Here is a 17,560-nt window from a genome sequence, read left to right on the forward strand (position 1 = left end):
ACAAGTTCACACTTTTATCTTTTTAATTTATATTAAACTTTTTCAATTTATTTCACATGAAAACTTACAGAGGAAGTTGACCATGAGGCCAAAGACCTGAGTTCTTTTCTCAGAACCCATGCACACATGGGAGATTTTCTGCCCACTTCCCACAGCAGCAGGTCCCCCCTTCCAGCCCCCTCAGAGGAGGAACAAGGACAGTCCCAAAGGGTAGCAGGTGGAGAGGTCCATGGTCACCACTGCTGGGAACAGACGTCACAGGGCTCATCTGCCGAGCACATAACTATTCATCAGTCACCTCCGTGGTGGGGCTGAGAGCAAGGTTGAGGAGGACTCGGTATCACAGTGCAGGTAAGGAGGGGTGGCAATGCCCATCACCAGAGGAGTAGGCCCTTACAAGAAATAACAACTTACCAATAGGAAATTCACTGTGTTAGACACAATGATAACTACGTCAGAGTACATGGGTTGCAGGGAAGGTTGACTGTGAGAGAAAACTTGATTAAGCGAATCATAACCAAGAAGAAACACAGTAGTGACGTCACGCATTAATCGGATCATTCACATTACACCCGTTGGTGTCTAAATCCCTTTTCCAGAGCATATTGTACACAGAAGACCAGTTGCTCTGTGTATAAGACATGTCTACCTTTTTATATCATATCCCTTTCCCATCACAGAAGATTATGACTAATAGCCAGTTGCCTTCCAATTGCCTGTCACCTCTCTCTGGAGCTTCAGAAAGGAATCTTTCATTGGGTAACATTTACTGCGGGTGTGGGAGAGTACACACACAATTGTTTTCCTATAAGGAAATGTATAAACCACAGAGCCACAAATAGTGACCCTTCCTGAATAAGAGTTTTGACCAAAGAGGCCTAAACTTGGAATACCCAGACTTCCTGATTTAGCTAGACAGCCCTAGTTCATTCTGGTTTCCCAACATGCTATTTTTTTTAAGTAGGCTTCACTTGCAGCGTGGAGCCTAACACAGGGCTCGAACTCGCCACCCTGAGATCAAGACCTGAGCTGAGATCAAGAGTCAGATGCTTAACTGACTGAGCCAAGCAGGTGCTCCTCTCAACCCCTGCCCCACTAAAATGTGTTCCAGTTTGGCCAAGAAATTATATGAGGGCCTTACCTAAAACGCTGTCTTTGCAATGGAACATTAAGCTTTGGCTATGAAGCTGGCAAAATTAGTGCTGTAATTGTCCCGTAAGTATATGAGTGATCACACTGGTCAGATCGCCCCTTTTCCCTTACAGAGAAGTCATGAACCTGGCAACGTAAACAAAATGAGGAGGGCTTTGAATAATCAAAGAATCCACTCTGTTCCTGTACGTTCTTTTGAATCTGCTATTTACACACTCAGCCATGATCAACTTTGGAATAATGGAGATTCTCTTGCCAGCCACCAGGGATTTTAAATGTCACAAATAGCTATGAGAAAAAGTCTCACACTCGTATCTTTTTTTTCCGGCTTATTAGACGAAAGCAGAGGTAGGGCTTTGAATAAAGAGCTATTCATTTTTAAGTTAATAGCACAAAAGGCCCTCTTTTCGTTAAAGTCCCACCCCGCCCCCACTACCAAGCCTAGAATTTATTAGAACCAGCATAGGGTAGAAAAGCAGACAGCAAGCACTCAACTGAAATCCAGGGTCCCCTGCCACACTTCCCTCCCTTACTCCCCCAAACAACTGCTTCTTATTTTGACTGTGTGACAAAGTCAGTGGGAGAGCTCTTAGGAGTGGGGTGGGTGAATGCTCACCAGGAGTGTTCACCCAGGACAGCAAGTTGCAAGGCAGATCTACTTACTCACACTCCCATAGCAGCCCCCTAACTTGGGGATGCCACAGGTTGCAGAGCCCTGGTCTCCCACCCCACATTGTCCCAGCCCATCTGGAGTATGTATCCACATGTTCTTGCCCCACAGGTAGCAATCCTCTTATAGTTTATGTCAGAGTTCAGTCCCATAGATGGCCTTATGACGTAAGTACTCTTCTAAACACTGAAGAACATTGTCATCCACCTTTGGGTCAAACTTGTTGGCCAAGAGGTGATGGTTTTGAAGAATCCAATGCAGGTCTCCAGTCCCATAAATACAGATAGACCGCTGGTGGATTCCAGAGCAAGGTGCATAAGGTGCCCCCATACTGATGTTTCCCTCATGGCCCTGCCACTTGACCAGCCTGGCAATGGCTGCCATATCTGAGACGTGAAACTTGGAGTGGTAGGGAATAGAGCCAGGCATCCATGGTGCACGCTGAAGCGTGGCCCATAGATGCTCATCGGGGCTATAGGTGTCTTTTACCCATTCAATCAGTTGTCGGGACTTGGGGTTCTCTAAGACATGTCGGACAAAGTCTCGGGAAGCTACAATATAGGCATTCCCTGTGAACATAGGTATGTTATCAGGGGGAGGATCCTTCATCTTGTTGGTTACATACAATGTGTCTTTTGTCTCATAGTGATATTTCCAGCGAGTCTTTTTGTACTCAGTAGGTATTTCTGACTCCATACTGTTCTTCCCATTCAACATCTTGAGGGCCAGGACCATCTCGGCATTGGTCTTTATAGGAAAGTCTGTCCCACATGTATTTAGTAAGTATTTCCATGGCACTGGGCTCTGCAGCAAGTCTTCCATACAGTTCAGGTCAGCCTGCACCCTGGACCAGGAGGCATAAACCACCCGAACCAACTTACTGGCCATGAAGACATTTGGGAAGCATGAAATAATTGCCTTGACTGCCTCTTTGAAAGTTTCTGGGGATTTCTCATCCACGTGGATGCAGTATATGTTCTGAGGGGCATACACAGCTCGGAGCAATCTTTCAAAGTTTTCTATTTTCTCATGGACCACCATTGAGTAGGCAATAGGGAAGTCTAACTCTTCTTGGCTCAGAGGGAACCGTATGAACTTCCTTTCAGCCTTAAAGTGCTCACAGTCTCTGGTCATGTTAAGGTAGTCAGTGTCTGTGAAAGGCTTCCGCTTGTTCTTGATCTCCAGATTGTCCAGCACAGCCTCAATCACTGCCTGCTGGTCCCCTTGGATGATCCGAGAACAGTTGATGGATCTCTTTGCTGGCAGTTTCAGGGACTTGTACAAGATGTCTCTACAGTGCCGGCTCTGAAAATCTCTGGACTTCAGATCCAGGGAATCAAAGTCACATTTCAATCTGAGACAAAGCCTCAGAGCAACAATGGCCAGCAGCATATAGCAGCCCAGGGCCCACAGGTAACGCTGCTGCCACTGTATCTTCTTCCACCAAATCATCCTCACGGAATGAGAAACCAGTAGAGTTTGGGCACAAGGACGGAGGAGGAGGATGGAATCCTTGGACAGAACAAAATGCCTTCAGTTACACACTAACCCTGCATGTATTCACAGGAACATCAAAAGTGCAACTCCAAAGTGATGGCAAAAATACATTCCTTTACTAGACAAATAACCTCAGTAAAGACCGGCCTACGAATCTCTTACACCTGGCCTGTTGGCGGGGGCCTAGAGCCTGACTGGACTAACTGGCCACGTGTGCTGGGATCAGGCTGGCTCCACCTCCCCTCCAAGAGAAAAAGAAAGGGAAGCAGAACTGAGCACCTGCTGACGTTGAGGTTTAATTAGTAAGAGGAAATCTGCACCCGCCCTTCATTCCTCAGTCTTCCCCCACCCTTGACCACCCTGTTCCTAAATGGGGCTCTTATCTGGGGCCTAGAATTTCTAATCAGTGTAGAGAGACAATCCCTGAAATTCAGACTCTCAGTGTCTGTTCTAGAAATCCAAAGATTTCACTCCTTTTAAAAGTACACTTCTTGGTCTTGTTTGGCAATTTACATATTAGGATACTTTTACTACATACAATTCATTGGTTAGATTTGGTATCTAGCCACCCCCTTTTTAAAAAGTGTTATTAAACAAGTACAAAAAATTGGATATGATCCAACAAATGCATGGTAATCACTCATGTAGATAATTCAGTCTATCCAAATTTAAAATACATATACACACAGAGGCACACAAAGCTACGCATATACAATATTTAACGAGTGCTTTCTGTGGGCCACAAATATTTTTTTAACATTGTCCCAGGTCGTCTTCACAACATACCTGAGCTGTAGTAGTATTAGGCCTCTTTTTTAAATAGGAAAATAAAAGCTAAATAATTTGCCAAGTATCACATATGCTTTAAGAAGCAAATATGGGACTCTTCCCCACTCGCCTTTCCCCCAGTTTTTTTGTTTGTTCATTTTGTTTTGTTATTGTCCACAAGCCTTAATGCTTCTTCCTCCAAACCACAACCATCTTTTAAATAATACAGTACAGGGTACTGAGTACCATCAAAGAAAACCAGATGATCTAGGGGGAAAAAAAACTCTAAAAGGAGAGAAACAAAATGTGACAAACCCTCTCAACAATGACTATTTTCCCTTGTTGTGTCCTCTTTGTAAGCCTAAGATTGTGTCCTGCCTGGTCATAACTTTCATGGGAATCTAAGAGGAAGAAAAAAATGAAACATGAAGAAAATTCTCACCTTTTTAATACCTTTGTCCTTGCTTAGGAAAGATCACTTGTCAAGATGTGTTTGTTTCCAAGGAAGATTGGTTGGAATCCATGGAAGCAAATGTGAACACCATATCCCCTTCTTTTAATGCCTCCACAAGATGTTTTCTGATATTCACAGGATGTCCAGGAACAGTCTCAGGCTCCTCCTCGGTCTCTGCAAAGTAGAGAGCAGCAGGTGGCTCTATCAGTCACCTTCCAGCTTCCTGCTCTCAGATGGGAGAGCTAGCTCACATATATCATTCAGGAGCATATTCTCAAACACCAGGCATTCAAGGAGGTGAACAAGGCAGGAAAAAAAAATGCTGGCAATATCTGAGAAGGCAAGCAGGTATTTCAACCAGAATAGTCCAGTTTGTAACCATGCTCTCCTGCCACAAAACCATTCATAGAAACGTGTCAACGCTGGCACAAGAACTTGAAAGCTCCCCACCCACCCCCACCCCCTTTAGCAAGGAACCATAGAAACACCGGTAGGCCCCTGCCTTATTTTGGCCTGGAATCCAAATATCACTTCTCTTTCGTTCCGTGAACATTACAAGAGTAAAACAATAAAATACTTTTTTTTTTTCTTTAAAAATAGTTCTATAAAAAAAAAAAAAGTTTGTTCTTCAAATAGAAACTGCTCAAAAAAAAAAAAAATCCTTTTGCCTGTCATCCCATTATAAATAATCTGTGAGTTGTAGAGACACCCACAGGGTTTCAGACTGTAGACCTCACTCACTCATGTCTGAGTCTAGCGTCTTGGCAGTCTAAGGAATGGAAACGCTATGGGTGGTTGGACTTCAGTGAGAGCCCCACTGGCTGGTTTGGGTATTATAGCATGCAAAACACCTTCTTCGAAGCTGCTGGCATTGCCACGGTTTCTCTCCTGTACCCAACGTCCCCTTCCCTCCCCACACCCCCCACCCTATAAAAGCAGCATGCCTAGCCAAATACTTGAAAGAACCAATTTAATATAAAGAACTTAACTAGATATAAAGTTAAGTAGAGAACTGTAGGGGACAGGGAGGGGTGTCAGGCCACCCTAAATTAGGAAGTGGCAATTGCTGGAAGTAGCTACTAATCCTAGGCTGGAGAAATTAAGATTTGGCAATTTTTTCATTTAAAATTTGGGAAGAAGGGTGCCAACAAGCTAAAACTCAGACCTCTGAGATGGGAAGATCACCACCCGCTCAGTAGGCGCTGGGGACCCTGACCTCGGAAGAGGCCCCCAGGCTGAGATCTCAACCTCTCCTGAGGTGGCTGAGGTATTTGTCCACCATTACTGTAACTGCATTCAGTGCAGTTACATAAAGAGACTGCCCCTGCCCAGTAGTAAACAGGCGTTGACATGGTGATGCTCACAGAAGCAGGAAGTAGACCGGAAGCAAGCAGGAAATCCCGCCTCCGGCCTCATTGGCTCCCTCTGGCGCCCCCTGTCGGCTGAGCTTAATAGGGGGCAGAAGAGGCAAAGCAGAAATCCTAGCCAATGTCAAAAATGGGCTTCGTCTGAAAACAACAACATAATAAGCAAGATCTGTCAGAGTTGCCTTCTTCCTCCAAGAAGTGTTTACATAGCCCCCAGTACAGCCTAGGGAACTTAGGTCTTTTCTTTTGGGGGACATCTTCTGCCTGTTTCTGACTATAGATGGAGACAGGCCAATAGCAAAAGAGCCGTATAGGGTCATCTGTGCTCCCATTTTTATGGCCCCACTCCACTGGCTCTGTTTTGAACTGTAACATTTCTGAGGCAAACATGATTAAATGATAAACACTTGTTCTGGTATCTACAAACATCTCTACAAACATTTCTATTTCTTTTTGTTTTTGTTATTAATTTTTTTTTTTTTTTTGAGACAGGGAGAGAGGGAGGGAGAGAGAATGAGAATGAATTCCAAGAGGCTCCACGCTGTCAGTGCAGAGTCCCCTGCAGGCCTCAAACTCATGAACTTTGAGATCATGACCTGAGCTGAAATCAAGAGTCAGACGCTCAACTGACCAAGCCACCCAGGTGCCCCACCCTCCTATTTCTTTATTCAGGACTTTTCTTGGATGGCCTGCTCAAAGTCCTGCCTTCTTTCCCATAAAAGTTATACCACAGATATAGATTTCTTTCAATAAAAGAAAATATTCTGAATATTTGATTTTTAAGGTAATCAAAATAGGGATCCACTCTCATTTGCTAAGTATATGCTAGTATGACATTGACAAACTGGAGATACAGTTTGTTGAGATAATTTACACATTAGTAATATGAAATACGTGGTAGCCACAGGCACACCTGGGTTTTGCCAAGTCAGAGCTAGGTCTGAACCCTGGCTCCGCCACTGTCTAGCTGTGCAGTCACGGGCAAATTCTGTAATTCCTCTACGCTTTAGCGAGTTTATTTAGTTTTTTTTTTTTTTTAATTTAATGTTTTATTTTTGAGAGAAAGACAGAGTGTGAGTGAGGGACGGGCAGAGAGAGAGGGAGACACAGAATCTGAAGCAGGCTTCAGGCTCCGGAGCTGTCAGCACAGAGCCCGACACGGGGCTCAAACTCACAGAGTGTGAGATCATGATCTGAGCTGGAGTTGGACGCTCAACCAATTTAGCCACCCAGGTGCCCCTTTAGTGACTTCCTTTGTATAAGGGGGACTAACACCAATACCTATTTTATAAGATGGTGGTGAGGATTAAACAAGGTAACACGTATTTAAAGCTTGACTTAGAAGCTGGCAAATGCAGCCCCTTGATGAAGGTTATGCAGGCTCCGGGTCCAGCCCACAAAGGCCTGTTTTACACAAGGAATAGCTCAAGAAGGGTACAAATAGCATTCTTGAACCCTAGAGTGTTGATGTAGTAATGTGGCCAGATGGGTAGTCCAGGGGAAAGACCTGAAATTGTCCCTTTGTGCCCTGGAAGAGACTCAGTTGGACATGGTCAGTATTGGCACCACAGAGATGAGGAACGAGCTATAGCTGATACCGGGAAAGTGCAGATGAGGGACAGGATGGCTGGAGGTACGGGACAATCGTGAGCCAGGCAACCTGCAGAGATCTCTCAGGCACTCGGGATGGTGGCGGGTTCCATACTTTAAGTCCATGCGGGTCATGAAGAGAAGGTAGAGCACGGGGGAGGGGAAGGGCCCGGGCCCCCGGTGCCTGGGAACCAGGCAGTTCACAAGGCAGGAACCCGGACCTGGAGGACAAGGCCCTTCATTAAGGTTTCTTTCACCCCTTCTGAGACGTAAAGGCAGAGCCAGATGGGCCTGGAGGCAAATGTATCCTAGAGTTCAGGAGTACAGCCAGGTATTTAACCCTGAAAATGATGAAGCCACTCCCTCAGCTATCAAAAATTAAAAGCAACATGAAAGCAGACACTAAGTATAAAAGCGTCCACCATAGGTCTGAGTTCCCACAATAACCATACCTATTTTACTGTTCCTGAAGCAGCAAACTCTTCCCGCCCTCAACCCTTTACTCCTCTCCTAAGTTTAGCTTCCCCACTGGGCAAATAGCTTGGCTTGCATCCCCTGAGGTTTAGATTATAAATCTTCATATGTTTGTGGGAAGGTCTAGAAGTCCTACCAATAGGGAACAGAGAAACTAAGCTGGGCTCATCAGAGTGAATCTGGAAGAATCCAGTGGAGTTTATTAACTTCAGGGGACGTTCTGGGGACCCTCCAGCCCCGAAAATAAAGTCAGAGGAGGCCCCAAGCAGCAGGAATCCAACCATTTTAAGCTGGATTAACAAATTGGCAAATGCACCCTTTTCCTTATTTTATATAGTGATGTTTACCTCTGGGAAGTATCTGCTTTGTCTTCTCCTTAGGCTGGTAGCTCCAGGAAGTCATGTGCTTTCTCTCTCAGCACGCAGCATGGGAGATGTTAGAATTCTAAGGCTGCTCAGAAGAGAAATGCTATCCGCAGAGAGACAGCAAGGGCAACTCCACTGACTAATAAAGGAGAAGAGAATATGACTCAGAGGGGGCAGAAAGTGAAAACAGATACACAGGCATTAAGCCAGTTAATGTATTACTGGATGGGCTGGAGCTGGGGTTTGAAAGGAATTAAAGGTTCTGACGAAGAGAGGGTGGAGGTTCTTCGAGCTTCTATTGTATGCTCTAGGTCAGTGGGATCTCGGGGAAGATGGGGCTACGATAGCTGGCCACACACAAGTGGTTAAAAGACCCAACACAATCAACTCTGTCTCGACTCAGGGTTGTTCGATGAAACCCACACTCAGCGGACACTCCCCATGAACTGGAGCAAAAGGGAAAAGAGATTCAAGAAAGAAAAAAGAACACCGCCCCCCTCCCCCATAGAATTCACTATGTATCTGTTCACTAAATGCAGAGGAAAATTCTCAAAGCAGGAAAGAAGGGTATCTTCTCAAGTAGATACAATCCCGCTTGCTCCTTCCTGCTCACATTCCTAAGGCAGATCATCTGCTGAATTGTACAGGAGGCCTTATTTGCTTACTCTCCCCTTCAGCCCCCCAACTTGGAGTGGAGCCCCCTTTCTACCAAAGCCAGACTACCCGCTCCTCAGTACCACAGACCCAGAGGCCAGCCACCGCCATGTTTTCTATTCCCTCACCTCATAAGCCTGTCCAAATGCACTGGCCCTCACTGTGGCGTCATGAGCTTCTGAGGGCAGGGACCACGAATGACTCAGCTCTGCCTCAGCAGCTAGCATGACAACCTGAAGATGATAGGTTCACCGTAAATGTTTCCTGAATGAATAACTGCCTCGGTGTCCCAGGGAAGGTCCTCTTAGTACCGGTGTCTTAGAACTAGAGTTTACAGGTGCAGCTGACCCTCCAACGAGACAGTTTGGAACTAAGCGGGCGCACTTATATGTGGATTTTTTTTTTTTTTACAGTACAGTATTTGTATTTTCTCCTTATGATTTTCTCAGTAACATTTTTTTTTCTCTAGCTTACTTTATTATGAGAATCCAATACACCGAACATATAAAACATGTGTTAATTGACTTATGTTATTGGTAAGGCTTCTGGTCAACAATAGGCTATTAAGTTTTGGGGGAGTCAGAAGTTTTACATGGATTTTTGACTGGGTGATGGGGAGAGATAGCACCTCTAACTCCCTGTATTGTTCGAGCGTCAATTGTAGTTCTTGGAATTAACAGGTAGAGACTCCCTGAAGTCAGCTATGCCCCAAAACGTAATGCCACCAAGCTGAAACTAACTGAAATCCAAACAGCATTTAAGGGATTAATTTTGGGACGCCTGAGTGGTTCAGTTGGTTAAGAGTCGAACCTCAGCTCAGGTCATGATCTCACAGTCCAGGAGTTTGGGTCCCGTGTCGGGCTCTATGCTGACGGCTCAGAGCCTGGAGCCTGCCTCAGATTCTATGTCTCTTTTCTCTCTACCCCTCCCCCACTCACACTCTGTCTCTCGAAAATGAATAAATGTTAAAAAAATTGTTTTTTTTTTAAAAAGGGATGAATTTTGCTTAGGAAACTTTCTCAGAAATAGCCTACCAAAAAAGAGAGTTGGAAGCAAGTTAATAATGAGATTAAGGTGCCTCCCAGGGTGCCTGGGTGGCTCGGTCAGTTGGGTGCCTGACTCTGGATTTCCACTCAGGTCATGATCTCACTGATCATGGGATAGAGCCCTGTGTTGGGCTCTGTGCTGACAGTGAGGAGCCTGCTTGGGATTCTCTCCCTCTCTCTCTGCCCCTCCCCCACTCACTCTCACTCACTCTCTCAAAATAAACAAACATTAAAAAAACAAAAAGATGCCTTCCATTGTGTCATTAGGAAGTAACCTAAACGGAACAATAAATGGTAAGTGACATGGCAGTGCTTCATCCATTCACCCCAAGTAACAGTTGTTGATGGAGGAGGCTAAGTTTTAGATGCTAGAGTTACAAAGTTGATTAAGACAGTCTCTACTTTCAAGGTGCTCATAGTCTCGTGTGGGAGAAATACACGAAAACAGATTCTAATGCCGTGTAGGAGTACAAGCAGGAATATACGCTGGCTTTAAAAGAGGCCCAGAGGCTGAAACAAAAAAAGGGAATGGTCAGAAATACAGGCACAAACAATTAAGTGTGGGTCTTAACGAAATCTAGAAGAAGAAAAAAAAGTAAGAATTTGTGTGGCTGCCTCCTGCATTGTCTAGAGAAGGGTCTTGGCTAGTGGCAGTGACCATAGGATGAACAAATATGGGTTAAAGGAAATGTCTCCTTAGAACAGCCATTTGGGAAAAGAAAGGGAGATCACAACCCCAACACTATAAACATACATTTCAGATTTATATCTAAAAAGAAAAAACAGTTCCAAAAGATCATCCAGGAAATGTATGATACCTAAGTTGGGAATTTCTTTTTAGTATCATATCAAGAACAGAAAATTATAAAAAAAACAAAAAAACAAACAAAAAAACAAACAAACAAAAAAAACCCAAAAAACCAAACAGATTTAACTATATGGAAACCATAAACAAAAATATCATTTGAAGTAAGAAACGGGACTTTTGGGAAAGCTCTTTAAAAAATAGAGGCTAAGACCTTCTTTCCTTCTTTGGGAACTCATGAATGCAGATTTAATGGCTGGGGCTTCAGCAGCTATCTAGGATCTTGAGGCAACTTTGAAAGGGGAAGCCATGAGGTGAAAGTAATACCACAGAGCCATTTCACCAGTACTGGACTGACTGCCTACTTCTAGGTTTCATTGATAAGAGCGAGAGAGATGGCTTCTTTATTCACTCCTTTTTCAGGTCTGCTACGAGCCATCATTCACAAATTCCTAACCCACACAGAAGCTGTTTCTTAATTGAGGGACATTTCAAAGCATAGGTGTGAAAAAGTCACATGTTTCAGGGGAGTCAAGAGAAGGTAGTCTGAAGGCTGTAGAGTATCCAGGAGCTCTAATTCCCATCCTACCACTGCCTCCCTCATCCCCACACTATTACAGCATCTCTTGTTTCTTATGAAAAACACAGTTCAGGTGAAAAGTCTGGAAAAGAACGCACCCAACATTAACCACAGTATTCTTGGTTGTGTGATCACTGCCGGTTTTCAGTTTCTCTTTTTTGTTTCCTCAGTTTTGGTTCCCCGCCTCCCTCCCCGAAGTTTTCATCTAAATTCCAGTTAGTCAACATACCATGTAATATTAGTTTCAGGTATATAATACAGTGATTCAGTAATTCCATACAATACCTGGTGCTTACCACAACGCATGCACTCCCTAACTCCAATCACCTCTTTCACCCACCACACCCATCAGATTATTCTCTATAGTTATGACCCTGTTTCTTGGCTTGCTTCTCTTCCCCCTATGTTCATCTGTATTGTTTCTTAAATTCCACATATCAGTGAAATCATATGGCCTTTCTCTGACTTATTTCACTTAGCATCATACTCTCTAGCTCCATCCACATCATTGCAAATGTCAAGATTTCATTTTTATGGCTGAGTAATATTCCATTGTGTATACATACCACATCTTCTTTATCTGTTCGCCTCATCAGTTTTCCAATTTATCGAGAATTCACATGTATTATGGATTTTTACAATTTTTAAAAGCTACTTTAGAATCATCTTGGGAAACAAAACAAATACTACTCTCTTGGGGTGCCTGGGTGGTTCAGCCGGTTAAGTGTCCAACTCTTGATTACAGCTCAGAACATGATCTCGTAGTTCATGAGATTGAATCTCACGTTGAGCTAGCTCTGAGCTGACAGTGAAGAGCCTGCTTGGGATTTTCTCTATCTCTCTCTGCTCCTCCTGTGCATGTGTGTGCTCTCTCTCAAAATAAACATTTAAAAATAAATTAAATATTTAATTGGCACCACCCACAGGATTTTCTTCATTTACCACAAAAATACTTTTTTCTCCGTTGCCATCACCTGGCATTATCTTTGGTTTTTGTCTTTTCCACAACTGATAGATGAAAAGTGATATCCCACTGTGGTTTTCATCTGTATTTCTTTTATTAGCAGTAAACTTGAGCCCCTTTTCATATATTTGTGGCCATTTGCATTTCTTCTTCAATTTCTTTCCCACTAATGTTTTTCTGTCCATGTTTATGTTACACTATTTACTACTTATTATTAATTTGTAAGAGCTCTGAATTTAGGGGCACCTGGGTGGCTTAGTTGGTTTAGGCGTCCAGCTGGTGATTTCGGCTCAGGTCATGATCTCTCAGTTTGTGAGTTCAAGCCCTGCATCGGACGCTGTGCTGGCAGCTCAGAACCTCCTTGGGATTTTCTCTCTGCACCTCCCCTGCTCTCTTGCATATATTCTTTCTCTCTCTCTCTCTCTCTCTCTCTCTCTCTCTCTCTCCCAAAAGTAAATAAACTTAAAAAAACATAGCTCTGAATTTATCATTTATGTACTCTTCGTTCAGTTTTTGTGGCTATGTCATCCCAGTGTGTTGTTTGACTATGTTTTATGGGGCTCTTTCCTAGGCTTAACACTCAATACACAGAAACTCATGATTATTTGATACGGTCAAACTTCTCTATTTTTTCCTTTTGCCTTCGGAGATTCATGTAATGAATGGAATAGAAAGCCCGTTTCTACTCCAGGGTCATACAAATATTCACTCACATTTGCGTTTAATAATTTTTAGGGGCTTTTTACATTTAAATTTTGGAGCCATCAGGGATATATTTTGATGTAGGGGAGGCAATGATTATGCTAGGACCACATAGTTATCTTGGCCATGTTCTGAGTGACAGAATCCATACACTTCAGGTGCTATTTAAGTAAGAATGCAGGGAACCCCTGCTTTCCTCAGACTACACTCCCTTCACTTTCACAAAAGACTGACGTTAGTATCCGTTAAATCCAAAGGGGAGTTTCACTTTTGCTAAAAAAATTAATTAAAAAAATAACAAGCTGCTACTCTACTAACATAGGTCTTTCCAAAAAGTGAAGTGGCTTCACAGAAACTTTGGGAAAGCAGGGGATACTCTTCCCTTTTACCGTGTGGCTTACGAAAGTGTCCGTGGGCACACCCTACCTTCAGGTCGTGGGGGAAGCGTGTATTCTCATGAGCTCTGGTCAAGCTCCCATCCACAATGCCATACATCCGTGTCATCTGTGCCATCATGCAGAGACAGAGGGGGTCTAACAACCAACCTGATCCACTTATACTCGTGGGAAAAATTTTTTTAACTAAGGGACTTACTCACGTGTTGGTTCTGTGAAAAAGCCAAAAAGCAGGAGAGGTTAGAAGCTGGTATTTGTGAAGGGAGACAGAAGTCCCTGGCGAGTCCAGAGGGCTAACAGAAACACACAGTGACAGGCAAACGGAGCCCAGTGCCGAAGCATCAGGAAGAACCTGCTATACAGTTAGATGAGTGGCAGAATAAGGAAGGCAGGCCTTTGTGGGGTTAAAGCAGGCAGGGGACTAATCCCCAAATAAACACATACATGGAAGGTGGTGATGGAGGCCAGAAAAGCTTGGATTAATTGGCACCCCATTCTCCATACCCATTAATGGAACCATTTTCTGCTCTGTCCTTTGCAATGGAAACAAATGGGGAACAGGGTGATATCCGGGGTTTATGCATCAAGTCAACTTCCAGGGACTGTCCAGGGCACGTTCAAACTGATTACCAACCTCTGTAACAAAATATTCCTCTCCCTCACTGTGTGACTTTACAGCTACTTGGCTTCTGTAGGCCTCGGTTTCCTCACTGTGTTGAAACTCTAACCCTAAGCCTGAACCCTAAACCTGTACCTCTGAATCTGGAAGACCAGCTCTTTCAACACAGAACTTCTCTGATCCTGCTGCCTGGCCTCTTTGTCTTGGGAGCAGCATGCTTGGATGGTTCAAGAATCCTTATCTGACAGCAGAGCTCCCCAAAGGAGGAAGGAAGGAGGAAAGGACTAAAAGTGAGGGGCCAGCTGGGAGGATTCTGGGAAGAGAAGTCCATGTGCAAATGAAAAGGGCCTAGCCATGTCAGTGACAATGGGGATAAGAAGAGAGAATAGACAGAGACAGGAAAAATTTTAAAGTATCACAGAGATAGATCTGAGGAGACTTGAAAACCAAATCTGAAAACTAGCAGCCTTCGGACCTGAAGTTCACGATGGTGACCCCAGGTCACACCAGCCAGGAAAGGAAAAGTCGATCGCTTTCACAAAACTTGAAAACTTTGAATAACTTTCACAAAAGTTAAAAATATGACTTTCCACAAGTATACACTGAACAGGCACCAAAATCTTACTCAACTAGATAATCTAAGACAGAGAAGAAGGAAGAAGTTATATCTGGCTCAAAGAGCATCTTGAGGAACTATTTGTAGACATTTATAAAGCAATGTTAGAATAAAGTTTCTAGTTTAGATACAAAACTGGTCAATACTCCAAGGTGATACAAAAATCATAACATTTGGGATCTCTCTTTTTTAGTTTTTTTCATGTTTTATTATTTATTTTTGAGAGAGAGACAGACAGACAGACACACGGAGCACGAGTGAAGGAGGCACAGAGAGAGGGAGACACAGAATCTGAAGCAGGCTGCAGGCTCTGAGCTGTCAGCACAAAGCCCGAGGTGGGGCTTGAACCCACCAACCCTGAGATCGTGACCTGAGCCAAAGTCAGACGCTTAACCAACTGAACCACCCAGGCGGCCCTAGGATCATCTAGTGAACACAAATTATTTGCCTCTCTACAGAAAAGACCTGGAAATTACCAGGGAAATTCACGGAGTCTGAGACCTTAACTAATAGGAAATAGGGAAGCCAAACAAATACTCGTTTTTCTAAATTAGTGGTTCTCAACCAGGAGAGCTTTTGCCCTCCAGGGGACATTTGGTATTATGTGGAGACCTTTTTTGGTCACAACTCAGCAACTCTGGGAGCTGGGGTTGGGGGGGGGTGGTTAGCATCTTGCGAGTCGAGACCCTACAGGGCACAGGACAGACTCCGAAATAAGAAATTATCCTGCCCCAAATATCAACAGTGTAAAGGGTGAGAAGCTCTGCCCTAGACAATCACCCCTGGATGGGCTTGTTAAAGAATGCCCTCAGAGGACTCTGTCATCATCGCGAGAATATGTTGCCCATCGTTTTTTCTTATTCACACGTTTTAAGTAATTTATATTACCAGTAGCGTCAACCATCTGCTTTCAAAGGAAGGTAGAGTTCTTTTTACAAGTATTTCACCCAAGAATTTTTTTTAAAGTTTTCTCCTTAACCTGAGGAACGTGAGAAAGAAAACCACTTGAACAGAACGCCTCTCCCCATTTACTGAGCATCTGGTCTTGTTGAGCTCCCAAGGTAGTTTCTGTCCAAAGATGATAGGATTTTTCCAGGGACCATGAAAGGACCCATAAATTTCTTAAACAAAAACCCCTCCAAACACAAAAAAGATGCTATGATAGAACTTGGGGAAGCAGACAGAAGTGACAGACGTACAGGTCACAGGAAGGACAGCACAGGGAGGAGAGAGGGGCCGACGGCCACACCAGTCGCCCCCCTCCGAATCCACCACCTTCCCTCCCGTTCCTGCTCCAGCCCTCTAGTTCCAAACCTCTGCCAACACCACTGTGCCCTGAGGCACCCAGGCCAGGCTTTTCAATTACATCTCAGGCTCTTCCTCTTTCCTTCCCACCTACATGAATTGACGCGTTCAGTAAAGCACGTCCGGAGCAATTACTGATTATTGCTGGGCACTGAGCACAGAGACAACAGTGAGCAAAACTGTCTTTCAGCGGATTGCCAAGGCCCTTGGATTCCTCCTTGATTAGCTCTCCATCCTTGTCCTTTCTTACCGTGAGTCAGGCTCTCTGCAGCCACAGCCTCTTATTCCTCTGCCCCCGGTACAGCTTCGCCTGCCTTCAGATCCTCTCCCTGAAGCACAACTCTGCCCCATGCAACTCCCTGCTAAAAACAAATCCCCAGGAACTTCCCTTTGCATGGGCTTACAGAATAGAATCCAGTCACCTTCACTCAGCCATCAGGCTCTTTCAGACTTAACTCCCAGGTTTTCTTGAGTCAAAGATACTGCCTCGGAAAGCACCATTCACTACTCCCAGGACAGAGGGCAGCTCATTTTTGTCAACTCCCTCATCTGCAGGTATCATAAAGGCACCCAACCACTATGACTGTCATGCTAGATAAATATTTACCGGCCGCAAAATAAATATTCCTAATGTGAGAAAACAAATTATGATCATCTACAGCGTGTCGTCAGAACATGTTTTTTTTTTTTTAAGCTGCAAGTTTTTTTTTTAATTTTATTATTTACTTTGTCAGAGAGAGAGAGGAAGAAAAAAAAAGAACCAGTGGGGGAGGGGCAGAGGACGGGGGCAGGGGGAACTGAGGATCTGAAGTGGGCTCTGTGCTGACAGCAGAAAGCCTGTTATGGGGCTTGAACTCACGAACCGTGAGATTGTGACCTGAGCCGAAGTCAGACACTTAATTGAGTGAGCCACCCAGGCACCCCTGTGACATTTTTAATAGGTTTTTCATTTTAAAAATGAGTTTTGCTACTTCCAAACATTTAAAAATCTAAATTTCAAGTAATAAGGTCTTTGGGGGGGAAAGATATTCAAGGGAAACAGGTGCTATATTTTTAAATTCATTAAAAAAAATTTTTTTTTAACATTTATTTATTTTTGAGACAGACAGAGACAGAGCATGAGCAGGGGAGGGTCAGAGAGAGAGGGAGACACAGAATCCGAAACAGGCTCCAGGCTCTGAGCCGTCAGCCCAGAGCCCGATGCGGGGCTCGAACTCACCGACCGCGAGATCGTGACCTGAGCTGAAGTCGGACGCCCAACCGACTGAGCCACCCAGGTGCCCCAGGTGCTTTATTTTTAAAATGATATCCTCACAAAGCTGACATTTATCATTCACTCAACCTGTGGTGGATGCAAGGATATTCTTGGTGAACCGAATGTAGGCCTTTACCTCAAGGAATTTAACAGACAAGTGGAGAATACAAGCAGGTATGAGATTTGTGTAAGGTGCTTTGATAGGTTTTTTGGTTGCAAATACGTGGGTCAGAGAAGGCCCCTGAAAGAGGTCATATCTAGGCTGAGACCTGATTATTTGTG

The 17,560-nt window shown here is 44.1% G+C and overlaps 1 protein-coding gene across 4 annotated transcripts; it reads right to left on the reverse strand.

Annotated features, from left to right (window-relative positions):
• Positions 1–206: 206 nt before the first annotated feature.
• GCNT3 (glucosaminyl (N-acetyl) transferase 3, mucin type) lies at positions 207–16,558 on the reverse strand. Of its 4 annotated transcripts, none has more exons than XM_058737547.1 (3): positions 16,446–16,558; positions 4,530–4,715; positions 207–3,334 (listed from the first exon to the last, which is right to left on the reverse strand). In XM_058737547.1, the coding sequence occupies exon 3, from the start codon at positions 3,272–3,274 to the stop codon at positions 1,958–1,960; it is 1,317 nt and encodes a 438-aa protein (XP_058593530.1). In that variant the 5' UTR covers positions 3,275–3,334; positions 4,530–4,715; positions 16,446–16,558; the 3' UTR covers positions 207–1,957. The 4 variants fall into 4 exon arrangements, with proteins under 4 accessions (XP_058593530.1, XP_058593531.1, XP_058593528.1 ...); XM_058737548.1 differs by lacking the exon at positions 16,446–16,558 and adding an exon at positions 16,274–16,389; XM_058737545.1 differs by lacking the exon at positions 16,446–16,558 and adding an exon at positions 8,320–8,472.
• Between the last annotated feature and the right edge of the window lie 1,002 nt (positions 16,559–17,560).

This window comes from Neofelis nebulosa, chromosome 7, assembly GCF_028018385.1.
Source record: "Neofelis nebulosa isolate mNeoNeb1 chromosome 7, mNeoNeb1.pri, whole genome shotgun sequence".
Taxonomy (NCBI): Eukaryota; Metazoa; Chordata; class Mammalia; order Carnivora; family Felidae; genus Neofelis; species Neofelis nebulosa.

What these genes read in the sequence shown, in the direction of transcription:
- GCNT3 (XM_058737547.1), bottom strand. Translation starts at nt 3,274, where the DNA reads ATGATTTGGTGGAAGAAGATACAGTGGCAGCAGCGTTACCTGTGGGCC.